The following is a 16,608-nucleotide window of genomic DNA, read 5'->3' as shown; positions in this document are numbered from 1 at the left end:
TGTATGGCGCCCTCTTTTGGATTCTACATGCTACTGCTCTTTTAAAAATGATATGGGTGCTAGTAGCTCCATATTTCATATGCGTTACATGGACATTATAGAGGCTAGTAAGAGTGACTTAAACTTGGCAGTTTTTCTTGTAATATCATTGTAAGTGAGCAAGATCAATGTTTTTAAATGCCACAAATTAAAGGCTTGCTCCATACCTTTGAGAATAATTGCAATAAATGACCACTAGAGCGCAGCAACACACCACATAAAACAACTATTCAACATGAATTTTACTATTATTTTGTTTTTCTGGATTGTGACCAAATAACTCGTGTTGATCAATGTTTGATCAAGGTGTTGGAGCCACAAATAGTTAAAATGTCAACATTTGTTTTATAATTATTAACCTACAGGGTCTGAAGATTGCAAGACCAAAGGTGATTTGATTGAGTTTAATTGAGAAACAGAAACATTTATCTTTATGACATTTAAATCCAATTTGCATAATAATTTGGAACACGGTGTAGTTTAAAAGTGTAAACGCTACAGCAAAGCATACAAGTGTACAAGAATTATATGGCTGTGTGACATCTACATTTAGATATAATTGATTTTCTGGGATAGCTAAGTATATGTAAGGCTACGTTTACATTAACAGGCTGAAGTGACTCAATCTATTTTTTTTTAAGGTGGCTCAGATATGATCTCAGATCTGCTGTAAAAACAGTAAAAGCAAGCCGCCTGGCCTTTTATCTCTTCCTCGACCTGAGTATGTACTTGAGACCAGTTGTTTGCCCTCCACTCCAGCAAAAGATGCTCCACATATGAGCTGCTAACACATCCATTTCCCTTTATAAAACTACGAGACGTCTCTCAAATATGTGTTTTTTTGTTGTTGGTGAAGAAGGAGAAGTTTATACACGTATTCATGTGCACATGTGAGGCATTTCATGGACAGATTCGTACACACAGATACAGGCCACTTACATTTGTGAATATGAACCATCAAGATCCAGGTCTGACACAGACTGTACAGATTAATAATAATATCTAGTGCTGTGCAGACTGTACTGGGATCTGACACTCTCTAAAGAGCCTGCAAAAGTCCCTGATCCCTTCTGTTCCTTCCCAGACAAGGATATTATTTGTTCCCATTTTATTCAAACCTATGTTAGCTAACTAATGCTAACTATGTAAATGATGAAGATTATAAACTTCGCAGTGAGCTATTCAAGACACCTACTAGTATAGTTTAGATTGTGGTAAATTTGTAAACAACTCTATAAATCTCCATAATCCAACTACCTTAACTAGTTTTTTTTTTATTATTTCAAATTTTTCCCATTTTCTCCCCAATTTACACGGCCAATCACCCAACCCACTCATTAGGATTCCCCCTATCACTAGTGATGCCCCAACACACCAGGAGGTTCCAGTACATCAGCTCACAGATGCTCTGTGTTGTGGACATCACCCAAGGAGTGGTGGGCCAATTTTGCTCCCTCTGAGCGCCGGCAGCTTGATGGCAAAGCTGCATGAGCGGGGGTTCGAACCTGGGACTTCACACTCATAGTGGCAGCGCTTTAGACCGCTGGACCACTTGGCTCCCCCTACCTGAACTAGTTTTAGCATAGAAGCGACCAAGCAAAATTTTTCCAATGGTGTCCCATTGGTACGTGGGCCAAAGATGATAACTGGAAAGTTTGAGCTTGATAGCTTGTATAGTTCCTGAGAAACAACTTTCCAGGATTTTCTTCGTCCCCTGGGGGTTGTATGTCTACAAAAGAGGTGAATGTGGCCTTCAAGTCACATTCAAAGAAATATAAGCATTAAAAAGTTATGGCTGTTACAGTAAATTTAGCGTCGCTACAGAATTAATTTGCATATGACGACAAATATCACAATATTTATTATTATTATTGAATTATATGAAATTTTCCATTGCTTGAATCTTAATGGAGCACAGATAGAGAGCGTTTACCTCAGTGTGTATAAAGTATGTGATGCTTTTTGTCCACTAGGTGGCATGCATGCAGTTCATCAACATTGTGGTGCACTCAGTGGAGAACATGAACTTCAGGGTTCATCTGCAGTATGAGTTCACACAGCTGGGACTGGACGATTACCTGGAGGTATGTCAATACAGTGCCCCCCCCCCCCCCCCCCCCACACACACACACAGGATACATTATGGAGTTTTCCAGACAGGAATTAGGCCTAGTCATGAACTAAACATTATTTTGAATGGTAAGTTTTAATTGAAAAGGAAATTAATCCCTGTCTCTTAATGTGTAGTGTATAAGATAATGTGTTTTTGTGAGTTTATAGAGGTTTTAAGGTAAAGTGGACACCATATATATATATACGTATATATATATATATATATATATATATATATATATATATATATATACGTGTATATATATATATATATATACGTATATATATATATATATATATATATATATATATATATATATATATATATATATATATATATACGTATATATATATATATACGTATATATATATATATATATTCAACATTTACTGTAAATAAACACATTTTACAAATATACAGGAATGTTAAACTTAATTTTAAACTACTTCTATACTGTATTTAGATGAGGTAATTATTGCAGTAATTAAGATATTTTTACAAAACCAAAATGTATCTTTGAAACAGAACAGGGTAACTAGAATTCAACTCTGTCTGTCAACAACCAATTATTTTTTTTTTACCCATTACATTACACTACATTTAGCAGATGCTTTTATCCAAACCGACTTAAAAATAATGATTTTTAGCAACAGAACACATAAAAGTTTAAGGTAAAAAACATTTTTTGATAGGACCTAAAGGAGGTCAAAGGGAAATAATAGGATAGAGGAGGAATGGATAGGAAGAAGGAAATGAGGTTAGAAGTAGTTAGTGTGTTAGAGGTGTTAAGAGAGTAAGTGCTCTTTGAAGAGCTCTGTCTTCAGGAGTTTATGAAAGATAGTGAGAGATTCTCCTGATCTGGAAGTAGAAGGTAGTTTGTTCCACCATTGGGGAATGTTTGGCAAAGCGAGGCGACGTTCACTGGAAGAGCGCAGCATGAATTAAAAATCACAATCACATTTAATTTACTTTAAAATCGATTAATTCAATTAAATTGATACAAAAACTAATCACTACAGAATTGCAGAAAGATGCCGACTGACGTTATTGGTGGAAAACAGTAAATAGTGAATAGCACCACTGTCAAACACCATTAGCTATGGCAGACTTGTGCGAAGCTTCCAGTGCTTGTTCTTTAGATTCTAAAGATATTTTTCAAATCGACAAAGAAGACGAATCTAAAGTGATTATAGAGAAGACTGTACAGACTGAATTCGACAGTACCGGAATTTCACATCCCAAAGTTGTGTTAATCTTCAGGAGTGAGCACTACAGATAATGGAGTGTGCGGACGGCCCTTTTTAATGTGCTCTTTAAAAGTAAAATTTTGTCCACTTTTTGGATATTTTGGGGTCTTTGGGCCATTTGTGCATGGGTGTCCCACTATACATTTCATACTGTAAATTACTGCAGCCAAAAACAACACACCTTTTTGTCATTTTGCATCATCTTTAGTTCATCTGGTTCAACTTCTTAGATTGTTTTCCACTATTTATATCATGTATGATGTGTGTGACAGACTCAGAGGACAACGGGTGTTTCCAAATAAACGCCTTTTAAGCTGTATGCCTTGAATTTGTGGTAAAAATGTTTTCTAACCATCAATAACCACAATTAAATCCTTTAATCGAACAGCAACCGGTAGCCAGTGGAGCTCAATGAGATTTACCCATATCTGTCATATGTCTGTGTGTGTGTGTGTGTGTGTCTCTGTGTGTGAGTGTGTTCAGAGGATAAGGCAGAGTGAGAGTGAGAGACTGCAGGTACAGATCCAGGCATATCTGGATAATGTGTTTGATGTTGGTGCCTTGCTTGAGGATGCTGAGACTAAAAATGCTCTACTGGAACACCTAGAGGAACTACAGCAGCATAACGCACAGGTATAGGCATACACATACACAGGCACAGGCACAGGCACACACACACACACACACACACACACACAGAATCATGCAGACACAAGCATATACACTTGCAATTGACCTTGCTCTCTCTGGGTGGGTAGATGGTGCTGTCTCCTTACACTCAGCACAAGGCATCTGTGAGCTGATGTATCAGAACCGAGTCGCTGCGCTTTCCTCCGAGCGGACTGTGATGCTACTCGGCAAACCTGCATCAACAGCAGTTCAAAAAGAGGCGGAGTCTGACTTCACATTTATCATGTGCTAGTCTTCACCCCCCCTGGTGTTGGGGCATCACTAGTGATAGGGGGAGTCCTAATGAGTGGGTTGGGTAATTGGCTGTGTAAATAAGAAGAAAATGGGAAAAAATATATAAATAAAATAAACACACACACACACACACACTGATACTACCTGATCCTGTACTATGCATGTGTTTCAGTTGAACAGCAGGTTGGAGGAGAGTGAGAATGAAGCGATGGAGAAAGTATCAGAACTGGAGAGACAGCTCATACAGGCCACAAAGGAAGTGGAACTACTAAAGGTATAAAGCGCACACACCCACACACACTCATGCACACACATATCTCTATCATTTCTCACTTACTCACTGTAATAACACACATTGTTTTCTGAAAAAAAAAAAAAAAAACTTTTTCACTCTAAATAAGTACAAATACCTGCCTGCAGCACTGCTTGCCCTGGTGAGTGTGTGAACACAAACACTCAGCCAAGTGACCCAGAGGCAGTGCTGCATCTCAAGTGTACTAGTGCATTTATCTATTTTGTGTGTGTGTGTGTGTGTGTGTGTGTGAGTGCAGGAGAGTCTTCGTGAATCATGTGCGCAGGTCTCTAGCCTGCAGCAGAGGGAACGGGAGAGAGAGATGGCACGGGAGATAGAGAGAGAGAGGGAGAGGGATAAAGAGAAGTCAATGAGTGCGCTGACAACGCTGGAGCAGAAGGTCCAGCAGCTGGTGGATCAGGGCCTCATTCGCATGGAGAGATCAGCGTCCGGCTCGCTGGACCTCTTTATCATCCCACTCACACAGCTACCTCACACAGGTTAGAGCACACATGCACATGTGTTTCTTAAACTTAAAACCAGTGATAGTGCTATTTAGTCATGTAAAAAAAAAATACACCCCATTAAATTCCAGTAGTCATTTTGGTTAAAAACCATCAAAGGTATGGCTCCGAACGGTCCACCGGACTAAGGCGCTGGCACTGTGATCAGGAAATCCCGGTAATGCTGCTGCCCATCAGCTGAAGCCTGAAGCCCTAAAAGAGCACAATTGGTCATGCTCTCTCTGTAGATGGCGCTCTTTCCCCACATCACTCTCCAGGAAATGTTGGTCAACACAAGGCGTCTGTGGGCTGATATATCAGAACTGAGTCGCTGTGCTTTCCTCCGAGTGTGCTGTGATGCTACTCGGCAATGCTTAATCAGCAACAGTTGAAAAAGTTGCAGTAGCTGCCTTCACATGTATCAGAGGAGGCATGTTCTAGTCTTCACCCTCCTGGTGTTGTTTTAGGCCCTTTTCCTTTTTTATTATTTTTAAAACTGCAAAAATAAACATAAGGCAATTATTACCATATTTTTTGCACTATAAGGTGCACTGGATTATTAGGCGCATTATGTATAACTAGTAAGTAACAGGGGTGTGGTGGTGGTGGGGGTAACTAAGTTAAGTAAAGCTAAGCTAAGTAAACAAAACTGTAATTCTTAAAAATATATATTTTAAAGTCAAACAAGTGCTGGGTGTTAATCTGCACAGATTTCTTTACTGAAAACTGTTAGCGGATAAAGCTATCCCTAGCCTCTGTTAGCGCTAGTTAATGCCGCCCAACAGCACTACATGGAGAAACCCCGAGTGTTTCGGTAAGCCAGGGCGATTCGTCCCACGTAGCTTGTGTTAACAGGGTAAACACACAGGCTACAGTGTGATATACTCACCTCTAAATGGTGAAAGAGCTAGTGCTTAGCACGGTTAGCGGCTAATGCTACTCCAGCAGTGCTAGCTGGGGTTAATAGCAGGCTACAGTCAGATAATACTCACATCTGAACGGCGAAAGAGCTACCACTTAGCGCAGTTAGCAGCTAATGCTAATACTGCTGGAGAACTAAACTGAAACTCCTGTATAAAGCTGTACTTCAGCAGAGTGGCTTTACTGCTTCTTACAACCTGACTGGTAGAATTCATACATAAGGTGCACCTTATAGTGCAGAAAAATACAGGAAATGGCTTGGGAATGCCCACGTGTGTGTAAGTTGTGAGGTGTTATCTTGTGAGTGAGTTTGACTACTGGCCATGGTGCGATTGAACATGTTAAATATAGTTTGAGCATGGTCTGATTGGGGCATGTGTGTATAAGGAATGTGTCATTTGCACAGAGAATTCTAGCCAGATGCCATTGATCACAATCATTACCGCCCACTGTGCTGTCCACCGTGTGTGGCAAATGACAAGACAAGGTGTCCAAACCTTCAATCATATTTTCTGATCATGATTTGAGATTTAATTCTGGTTTATTTTTTTTTATTTATTCTTTTCTACTTTAGATGGGAGTACAGAGGCACACGCTCCTACGTCCTGCACGTCTCCAGTACAGTCACAGCCTCCACCACCCGCCCCTCTTCCAGTCCCAGTCCCTGCCCCTCCACCACCTCCTCCTCCACCTCCTCCTGTTAATGCGCTGCCTCCTGCTCCACCGCCACCTGGCTTCACCACAGGTGAGACCCGCTCGTACAGTTATTAAGCATTCTCAGCACAGCAGTGACCCTGTGGTGGTGGTGGTGGTGGTAGTGTAGTGCAGGGGTCTCTAACTCTGCTTCTGAAGAGAATCCTACCAGCAGACTTTAGTTTCAACCATTAATCACTAATCAATCCCACTTGATCCATCTAATCTCTGCTTCCAGGACAGCTTGATCTCTTGTAGAGTGGGGTGTGTTAGATTTGGGATGAAGGTGTAACCCCTGGTATAATGCATGTGATCCTGTGATTTTTTAACATACAGTATCTGAAAAAAAACTTTTTATTGTTTTTAACATTGTAAATTTAATATTGAAGACATTAAAGCTATACAGGAACACATGTATGAAATTAAAAGTGTTAAACACACCAGAATATATTTTAGATTTTAGATTCTTCTACAAAGCACATTTATCTTTGAGGAAAGATCTGCACACTCTTGATATTTTAATCTCAGAGAGAGAGTCACCTGGAATAATTTTCTCAGCATCAAAAGGGAAGGAGTTCCTGGAGGTGCTGAACAATAGTTTCTGCTTTTCCTTCACGCTGTGAAGCTCCAGCTCATCCCAATTAAATCACCCCAAATCACCATCTCAGTTCATCAGATTTAGATCAGGAGATTAATGTGAAGGACAAACAATTTTTTTGTTTACTATGTAATTCCACATGTTTAACTTAATTGTAGAAAATTGTAGAAAATGTATTAAATAAAGAAATAAAGAAAAACATTGAATGAGAAGGTGTGTCCAAACTTCTGACCACTTAGCAACACCTTAACAACCACTAGGAAAACATTAGCAACTGCTTAGCAACCACTTTAGAACTTATAGCAACTGCCTAGCAACCACTTAGCAACCACCTGGAATACGTTAGCAACTGCCTAGCAACCAGTTTGCTACACCTTAGCAACCACCTGGAAAACGTTATCAACTGCATAGCAACCACTTAGCAACCACTCTAGAAATGATAGCAACTGCCTAGCAACCAAATAGCAACAGCTTAGCAACCACCTGAAAAACGTTAGCAACTGCCTAGCAACCACTTAGCAATCATGTGGAATATGTTAGCAACTGCCTAGCAACCACTTAGCAACCAATTTAGAAATGATAGTAAGTGCATAGCAACCACTTAGCAACACCTTAGCAACCAACTGGAAAACATTAGCAACTGCCTAGCAACAGCTTAGCAACCACTTTAGAAATGACAGCAACTGCCTAGCAACCACTTAGTAACCACGTGGAATATGTTAGCAACTGCCTAGCAACCACTTTAGAAATTATAGAAACTGCCTAGCAACCACTAAGCAACCACTTAGCAACCACATGGAAAACGTTAGCAACTGCCTAGCAACCACTTAGCAACCACTTTAGAAACACCTTAGCAACCGCATAGCAACACCTTAGCAACCACATAGCAACCACCTAGCAACACCTTAGCAACCACCTAGCAACCACCTAGCAACACCTTAGCAACCACCCTGGATACCATAGCAACACCCTAGCAACCACCTAGCAACACCTTAGCAACCACCCTGGATACCATAGCAACACCTTAGCAACCGCATAGCAACACCTTAGCAACCACCTAGCAACACCTTAGCAACCACCCCGGATACCATAGCAACACCTTAGCAACCGCATAGCAACACCTTAGCAACCACCTAGCAACCAACTAGCAACACCCTAGCAACCACCTAGCAACACCTTAGCAACCACCCCAGATACCATAGCAACACCTTAGCAACCACCTAGCAAGACCCTAGCAACCACCTAGCAACACATTAGCAACCACCCTGGATACCATAGCAACACCTTAGCAACCACCTAGCAACACGTTAGCAACCACCTAGCAACATCTTAGCAACCACCCTGGATACCATAGCAACACCTTAGCAACCACCTAGCAACACGTTAGCAACAACCTAGCAACACCCTAGCAACCACCTAGCATCCACCTGGTATATGTTAGCAATTGCCTAGCAACCAGTTAGCAGCAGCTTAGCAACCACCTGGAAAACATTAGCAACTGCCTAGCAACAGCTTAGCAACCACTTCAGAAATGATAGCAACCGCCTAGCAACACATTAGCAATCAAACGTTTAACCAAACGTTTTACGATTTCAGCATTTAAACAAGCGTTTTTAGATTTCAGCGTTTAACCAAACATTTTTAGATTTCAGCGTTTAATCAAACGTTTATAGATTTCAGCGTTTAACCAAATGTTTTTAGATTTCAGCGTTTAACCAAATGTTTTTAGATTTCAGCGTTTAATCAAACGTTTCTAGATTTCAGCGTTTAACCAAATGTTTTTAGATTTCAGCGTTTAATCAAACGTTTATAGATTTCAGCGTTTAACCAAACGTTTTTAGATTTCAGCGTTTTTGGCATTTAGCGTTTAGCCAAAAGTTAACAGCATATCAATGACTCTTCACACTCTTCAGACGGAAAAAGCTTAGCAACCATTTTAACTTTTTAATGTTATTAGCGTTCTTTTCCAAGCCAACTTAAAGTTCGTTCACGAACTTTACCTTTTCTAGTTATTCTATTAATATTAAGTGCAATAGTGTTCCTTACCTCTAACAGGTAAAGGTTTAATTATAATAATTATCTCGTTTTTTTTTTTTTTTTCAAAAAAAAAAAAAAAAAAAAAAAAAAAAAAATATATATATATATATATATATATATATATATATAAAATAATTGTTCACTACTTTTAACAAGACCAACATATAAAACATAGTAGTTTTACGTAACATTAAAACAGTAGTAACATAAGTTTTGTTTTTGCAGGGAATAATTGCAAATATGTGAGATGACTCATTTTCATATTATGTGTTGATTACACCAATTAAGGCAAGCAGAAGAAGTTTAATACTGAAAAAAATATTTTTAACTATTTTTCCCAGATCTTCAAACTTTAAAAAGGCTCAGTTTAACGTAGAACATAACAGGGGGATAAATCATGATATATCTAGAAGTTTTCCTGAGTTAGCCTAGGGGAAATCACTACACACTGATGGTAAGTGTCAGAAATTGTAGGACACACCTTTATGCATTTTCTCTTATATAGACTCATCTGTGTTTTAGGTATAAGGGGTAAGAAGCCTATCCAGACGAAGTACCGGATGCCGCTGTTTAACTGGCAGGCTTTAAAAGAAGAGCAGGTGGTTGGAACTGTCTTTTCTGATCTGGACGATGACAATGTATTAGGGGTAAGAGACTGATTGTGATTGAGTTTTAGTGTTTTTATGTAAGCATTTTCCTTATTCCATAAAAGCCCAGAACCAGCTTTAAATATTTATTCTAAATAACTGAATTAGTTAATAATCAAGCAGCTCATGTATGTTTATTCCTATTGTGATAAAGAGGTCAAATGACCCTTTCTGACCTTCATGACTTTTATTTTATTTGATGATTCAGAACCGGTTAGATACAGTGATACAGTATAGTACAGATTTATTTAGTCTTTTATTATGTCATACTTTTCAGATTATTAAACAAACTTTAATATCAGACAAATATAACCTAAGTAAATATAAAAAGCAGTTTTAAATTATTTAATTTATTAAGTAAAAAAGCTATCTAAACAAACCTGGCCCTTCCATGAATTGTGACTAATCACACTAGAACCTGTCTGACAAAGTGAAGCAGCTAAAATATCTAAAGACATTCAAAAACAGATGACAATACTTAATTATTGATCATCTGTCAGTCTGGAAAAGGTTACAAAGTCATTTTTAAAGCTTTGGGACTCCAGAGAACCACAGCGAGAGCTATTTTTTGACAAATGGAGAAAACATGGAACACTAGTTAACCTTCCTACCAAAATTATTCCAGAAGGCCATGGACAGCTCATCCAGGAGGTCACAAAATAACCCAGAACAACATTTAAAGAACTGCAGTCAAAAATGGTTTCAAGGCAAAAAACACTGCTTACCAAAAAAAAAAGAAGGGAAAAGAGTATTTGGGCTGATGAGACAAAAGTGAAGTGAAAAAAATCCTCCAATGTGTCTGAATTAAATCAGTTCTCTAAGAAAGAGTGAAACAAAATTCCTCCACAGAGATGTAAAAGACTTGTTGCCAGTTATCAGTAAAGCTTGATTGCTGTTGTTGCCGGCAGCACAACCAAGTAATTAGATCAAGGGGTCAAATACTATTCTATATCTATTAAAACCAGGTAGGTTTGAATAGATTTTTTTACTTGAAATGAAATCATTGTTTGAAACTGTTTTTATATATACTCATGTTATCTTTGTCTGATATTAAAATGTGTTTGTTATTCTGAAAAAAATGTAAGGATGATAAAAAATAAAAAAAAACAAAAAAAATCTGTAGGGGTGCAAATACCTTTTCACAGCACTGTATATAATACAGGGAATTGTATTAAATTAATTGTTGAATGGGTTGTATCAGACTAGAAAGCAATTTTTTTAAAGCACATTTAAAAAACAGGCTCTGAGTGCTCATTACCAGGGCAGCCAATCAGAACAGAGCTTGTTGCACAATGTTGTAAGTGCAATGTAGTACATGAGACCCTGAACAGCACTAAAAAGCTTCAAATATACACACACACACTGCTGTTCCCATTTACTGCTCCCATTTCTCATCAAATCTCTCCCTCTAGGAGTTGGACATGGATGTGTTTGCCGAGCTGTTCAAGACCAAAGCTCAGGCCCCTCCCGCTGATATCGGCACTCTGAAGATGAAAGTGGCTCAGAAAGCTTCCAACAAAGTGTCTCTACTGGAGCCCAACAGGGCCAAAAACCTCGCCATCACTCTGCGCAAAGCAGGCATGGACGCCAACCAGATCTGCACTGCCATCGAAACGTACGTGCTCTATATGTGTCTGACCTGGTCTTTACTGTGGAGCATGCTGTGATTTCAGATGCACTTTACTGTATGTTCTTTTGGTATTTTTATATAAAGCTGCAGATTGCAGATTTAGTTTCACATTAATCTGCATGAATCATCCCTCACATTTCTACAGATATTTAAGTATAGCTTTTCATGGGACAACACTGACAAAATGACACTTAACACAATGAACAGTGTTAATTTATTCTTCCCTCAAAATAACTCAAAATACAACATTAATGTATAAACCACCAGCAACAAAAGTGAATACACCTTTAAGAGAATACACTTCTAAATGTCCAAATTGAGCACTGCTTGTCATTTTCCATCCAAAATGTCATGTGACTCGTTAGTGTTGCTAGGTCTCAGGTGTGCATAGGGAGCAGGTGTGTTTATTTTTGTAGTACAGCTCTCACACTCTCTCATACTGGTCACTGAAAGTTCCAACATGGCACCTCATGGCAAAGAACTTCCTGAGGATCTTAAAAGACAAATTGTTGCGAAACATGAAGATGGCCAAAACTACAAGAAGATTGCCAACACCCTGAAACTTCAGCACAGTGGCCAAGATCATCCAGCGTTTTTAAAAGAGCAGGGTCCACACAGAACAGACCTCAAGTTGGTCGTCCAAAGAAGCTGAGTGCACATGCTCAGTGCCACATCCAAATGCTGTATTTGAAATATGAGCGCAGGAGTGCTGTCAGCATTGCTGCAGAGATTGAAGAGGAGGGTGGGTCAGCCTGTCAGTGCTCAGACCATACGCTGCACATTGCTGAGCACCATCACAGTGTACTCAGAGGAAAGCGCTGCGACTCGGTTCTGATACATCAGCCCACAGACGCCCTGTGCTGTGGACATCACCCTAGGAGTGATGTGGAGAGAGAGCGCCATCTACCCACCCGGAGGGAGCAGGGCCAATTTTCTCCCTCTGAGCGCTGGCAGCTTGATGGCAAAGCTGCATGAGTGGGGGTTCGAGCCTGCGACTTCCTGCTCATAGTGGCAGCACTGTAGACCGCTGGACCACTCGGCGCCCTTTGAGTAATGTTCTAATACATATTATGGCAAGAATTCCTCAACAAAGTAAAGAAAAAATATATTTTTAAGAAATTAATTACAGTCAATCTAAAAACACATTATGAACTTTAAAAGTGTATCCTTAGTCACAAAGACCAATTAAATGTTCCCATAAAACTGGACCACCCCGGGGCAGGAAGAGCAAGAGTTCCATCTGTTGCACAGGATAAGTTCATCAGAGTATTTTGGTTTGTTTCACACTTTTAAGTTACTAGATGATTCCTTGTGTTCCTTTATAGTCTGGATGACTTCAGTATTCATTTACAATGTAGGAAAAAAAAAATGATAAGATGTCAGGGTATACAGGGGGAGGACACGGAGTACACAAACACGAGTAATTAATTTACAAACATGAAAAATAAAACAAAAAATAAAACAAAGATACTCGGATACAATAACACTAGATACAAAGAAACACAGACACAACCTGACTGATGTTATAAATGCACAAGAGCCAACAAGAAAACAACACAAAAACAACACAAAAACAAAGGGGCTATATATACAGGGAAGTAGACAGGAAACAGGAAACACCTGGGGACAGGTAATGATAGGGCGAATGAACACAGGTGAAAACACTAAGGTGGAGGCATGAGAGGAAAACACAGCATGCAAGAACATTTCTAGATTTTTTTTAAGTGTGAAAATAATATTTAAAATTATATTGTGTTTTTTTATCTTTATATATCGAATAACATTTTCTTCTGTGAAGTAATTTGAACATCAAAATTGAGAAGGCAGTAAGGGTTGATATGTGCTTATTCACTGAAAGAGCTCAAATACGCTGGCATCTTGCTTGCAACTAATTTGCCTTCTTCCAAATGTTCCTTATCCCTCTCTCCCACCATTCTATCATCTCTCTCTCTCTCTCTCTCTGCAGGTATAACCTAGATACATTAAGTCTGGATTTCCTGGAGCTGCTGGAGCGCTTCATTCCGTCAGATTATGAGCTGAAGTTAATCCAGAGTTACGAGCGCGAGGGCCGGCCGTTGCTGGAGCTGTCGGAGGAGGACAGGTTCATGGTGCGCTTTGGTAAAATCCCACGCCTCAGTAAGCGCATCAGCACGCTCACCTTCATGGGAAACTTCAGCGAGAGCATCCAGCTGCTGCGGCCGGTGAGTACAGCCTGCCACCTCAGGAGTGGGTCAGGTGATGATGGGACCTTGAAGGAATGTCTTGGAAGATTGGTTCTCAAAAAAATGTAAACATACTCTAAATATCCAATATATATTACATATTATATAACACTGCTTACACTTTCAAAGAATTGCATGGCTATAAAACACATTCATAACACATAAAGATTAATACATTCTTAAAACATTAGAAACATGGCTTTAAATGTTCTTAATATACCTTTTCTTGTGCACTGTGGTTATAATGCATCGTAAGTTGTATTTATAATATACAGGGGTTGGACAATGAAACTGAAACACCTGTCTTTTTAGTGTGGGAGGTTTCATGGCTAAATTGGAGCAGCCTGGTGGCCAATCTTCAATAATTGCACATTGCACCAATAAGAGCAGAGTGTGAAGGTTCAATTAGCAGGGTAAGAGCACAGTTTTGCTCAAAATATTGCAATGCACACAACATTATGGATGACATACCAGAGTTCAAATGAGGACAAATTGTTGGTGCACGTCTTGCTGGAGCATCTGTGACCAAGACAGCAAGTCTTTGTGATGCATCAAGAGCCACGGTATCCAGGGTAACATCAGCATACCACCAAGAAGGACCAACCACATCCAACAGGATTAACTGTGGACGCTGTAAGAGGAAGCTGTCTGAAAGGGTTGGAAATGTTTGGGTGCTAACCCGGATTGTATCCAAAAAAACATAAAACCACGGCAGAATTCAGTGTGCACCTCAACTCTCCTGTTTCCACCAGAACTGTTTCATTCTCCACCCCCTGTATATCTAGGTTGAAATGGCCTTTTTCCAATTATCTAGTCCGATTAAAAAATCTGTCACTTTGCTTGGAGCGTACAAAGACACATAACAATGAATTGCAAATTACTTTAAGCTATTACAATATTGTAAAATAATAAAATTGATTGTGAATATAGTGGTTAAAGGTAATTATAGGATGGCTCAGTGTGTGCTAGTCATAAAGCACTATGCAAGCTGGGAATTGGTTTCTTGTTATTGATCTTTCAGGCAACTTTTTACTTCTGCATCAGCAGCAGTTCAAAAAAAGGCGTGGCTGATTACACATGTATTGGAGGAGGCATGTGCTAGTCTTCACCCTCCTGGTGTGTTGGGGCATCACTAGTGATAAAGGGAGTCCTAATGAGTGGGTTGGTTAATTGGCCGTGTAATTTGGGAGAAAATGGGAACAAAAAGAGAAATATGTTTTGTGGAGGGGGGTAGTGCACTATAGAACTCTGCTTTTATCCTTTAACATTACTTTAACTTTTATACTTTAAATAGTTTTGCAAACAGTACTTTCACACTTTTACTTGAGTAACAAGTTACTTGTTACTGCAGCTACTACAGAAGTATTTAAAACCATATACTTCTATATCTATACTTCTACCTACATAGTAATGCATGTAAATACTTCTACTAAAGGTTACTTTCTAAAAGTGGATTTTATCCCAAGTATCCCAGTATGGACAGGGAATGTCTTGATACATCACATAGACTTATACTTATTTTTTAATTAAATAAATAGAATTTGTTTTTTAACCTCTAAAAATAACTATTCACCTTAATCAGGCAGCACTGCAGACATGGTTAGAACAATCTGTATAATAAATCTGGATAAAATGTACACAAAAATTATTGTTACAGATGCAATTCTATGCAATATAAACAACTATGCTGTGGACACAAAAAGCTAGTTATATTGATATATTAACCTCGCTGCAATACAGGGGTTTCTAATAAATTGGCTAACAAGTGAATGCAGGCTACCATACAGGCAAATGAAGACTTATCAAGCCAAACCAAACATGTAATTAGCTAAATATTTCTAAAAAGCTTTAATGACAGTCTTATTATGTAACATTTTTTATTATGCAATATGTTTATCATACAGCATACAGAGTCATTTGGACAGACACATAATTACAGCGCTTATCTCGGCATTAACACAGTGATGTAAATGCAAATTATTCAGACTAACGGCGGCTTATCATCTATTTGTGTTGATTAGATAATTGGTTTAGAAGCAGGTTAAATTATCACTGTTCACACTTCTTCTCTGCTTTCGCTTATCTTGCAGCAACTGAATGCCATCATCGCTGCATCCATGTCCATTAAATCCTCCAGTAAACTGAAGAAGATTCTGGAGGTAGGGAGACACACAGTTTAGCAGATAATGCAATGTTTATTTACTTATTTATTAATGTGTTGTATTTTTTATAAAAATAGCCTTAATTCATTATTATTCAATTTAGCAAAGAATTAACAAAAAGTCCAATTTATCGGACTTTTATTTTGACATCCTCAGATTATTTTAGCGTTTGGAAACTACATGAACAGCGGGAAGAGAGGAACAGCGTACGGCTTTCGTCTGCAGAGTCTGGACCTGGTGAGAGGATACTGTTTACATGTCAAGTAGAAAGAAGCTCTATAGAGCCTGAGTAGCAATAAAATAACCTTAATAAAAGTGGCACCTTCTTTTTTTAAGTTGGAAGCTCTTTGAAGTATGAGTGACTATCAAATGTTCTGTATTTAAAAGCTTGTTCTAAAACCTGGTAGTAAGTAGTAAGTGCCAAAGAGCTTGCTTGACCAATAAAATTTTAACAGTAGTACCTCTGTGATAGTAGCTGGAAATAGTTAGCATATAAACCCCTCATAGATAGCTCTATGCAGTTTAAATTACCTATTAAATTTCTCCTATAGAACTGACCAAAACATGGTGAAAGTAGGAT

At 38.8% G+C, this 16,608-nt stretch overlaps 1 protein-coding gene across 4 annotated transcripts in view; it reads left to right on the top strand.

Moving 5' to 3' along the window:
- The window catches only part of fmnl1b (formin-like 1b), an 87,461-nt gene that overhangs the window by 61,828 nt on the left and 9,025 nt on the right, over positions 1 to 16,608 (top strand). For 2 of the 4 annotated variants that reach the window (XM_022673936.2, XM_049480271.1), the window contains exons 12-21: positions 2,013 to 2,123; positions 3,883 to 4,032; positions 4,496 to 4,597; positions 4,875 to 5,115; positions 6,614 to 6,784; positions 9,890 to 10,014; positions 11,427 to 11,629; positions 13,611 to 13,845; positions 15,957 to 16,025; positions 16,185 to 16,265. In XM_022673936.2, coding sequence (XP_022529657.2) covers positions 2,013 to 2,123; positions 3,883 to 4,032; positions 4,496 to 4,597; positions 4,875 to 5,115; positions 6,614 to 6,784; positions 9,890 to 10,014; positions 11,427 to 11,629; positions 13,611 to 13,845; positions 15,957 to 16,025; positions 16,185 to 16,265 — 1,488 coding nt within the window. Of the gene's footprint in view, positions 1 to 2,012; positions 2,124 to 3,873; positions 4,033 to 4,495; positions 4,598 to 4,874; positions 5,116 to 6,613; positions 6,785 to 9,889; positions 10,015 to 11,426; positions 11,630 to 13,610; positions 13,846 to 15,956; positions 16,026 to 16,184; positions 16,266 to 16,608 lie in introns of all 4 variants that reach the window. The other 2 variants (XM_049480269.1, XM_049480270.1) reach the window with 1 other exon arrangement.

Source organism: Astyanax mexicanus, chromosome 6 (assembly GCF_023375975.1).
Source record: "Astyanax mexicanus isolate ESR-SI-001 chromosome 6, AstMex3_surface, whole genome shotgun sequence".
Taxonomy (NCBI): domain Eukaryota; kingdom Metazoa; phylum Chordata; class Actinopteri; order Characiformes; family Acestrorhamphidae; genus Astyanax; species Astyanax mexicanus.
The sequence above is the reverse complement of the archived record's forward strand: the minus strand, read 5'-3'. Positions and strand labels throughout refer to the sequence as shown.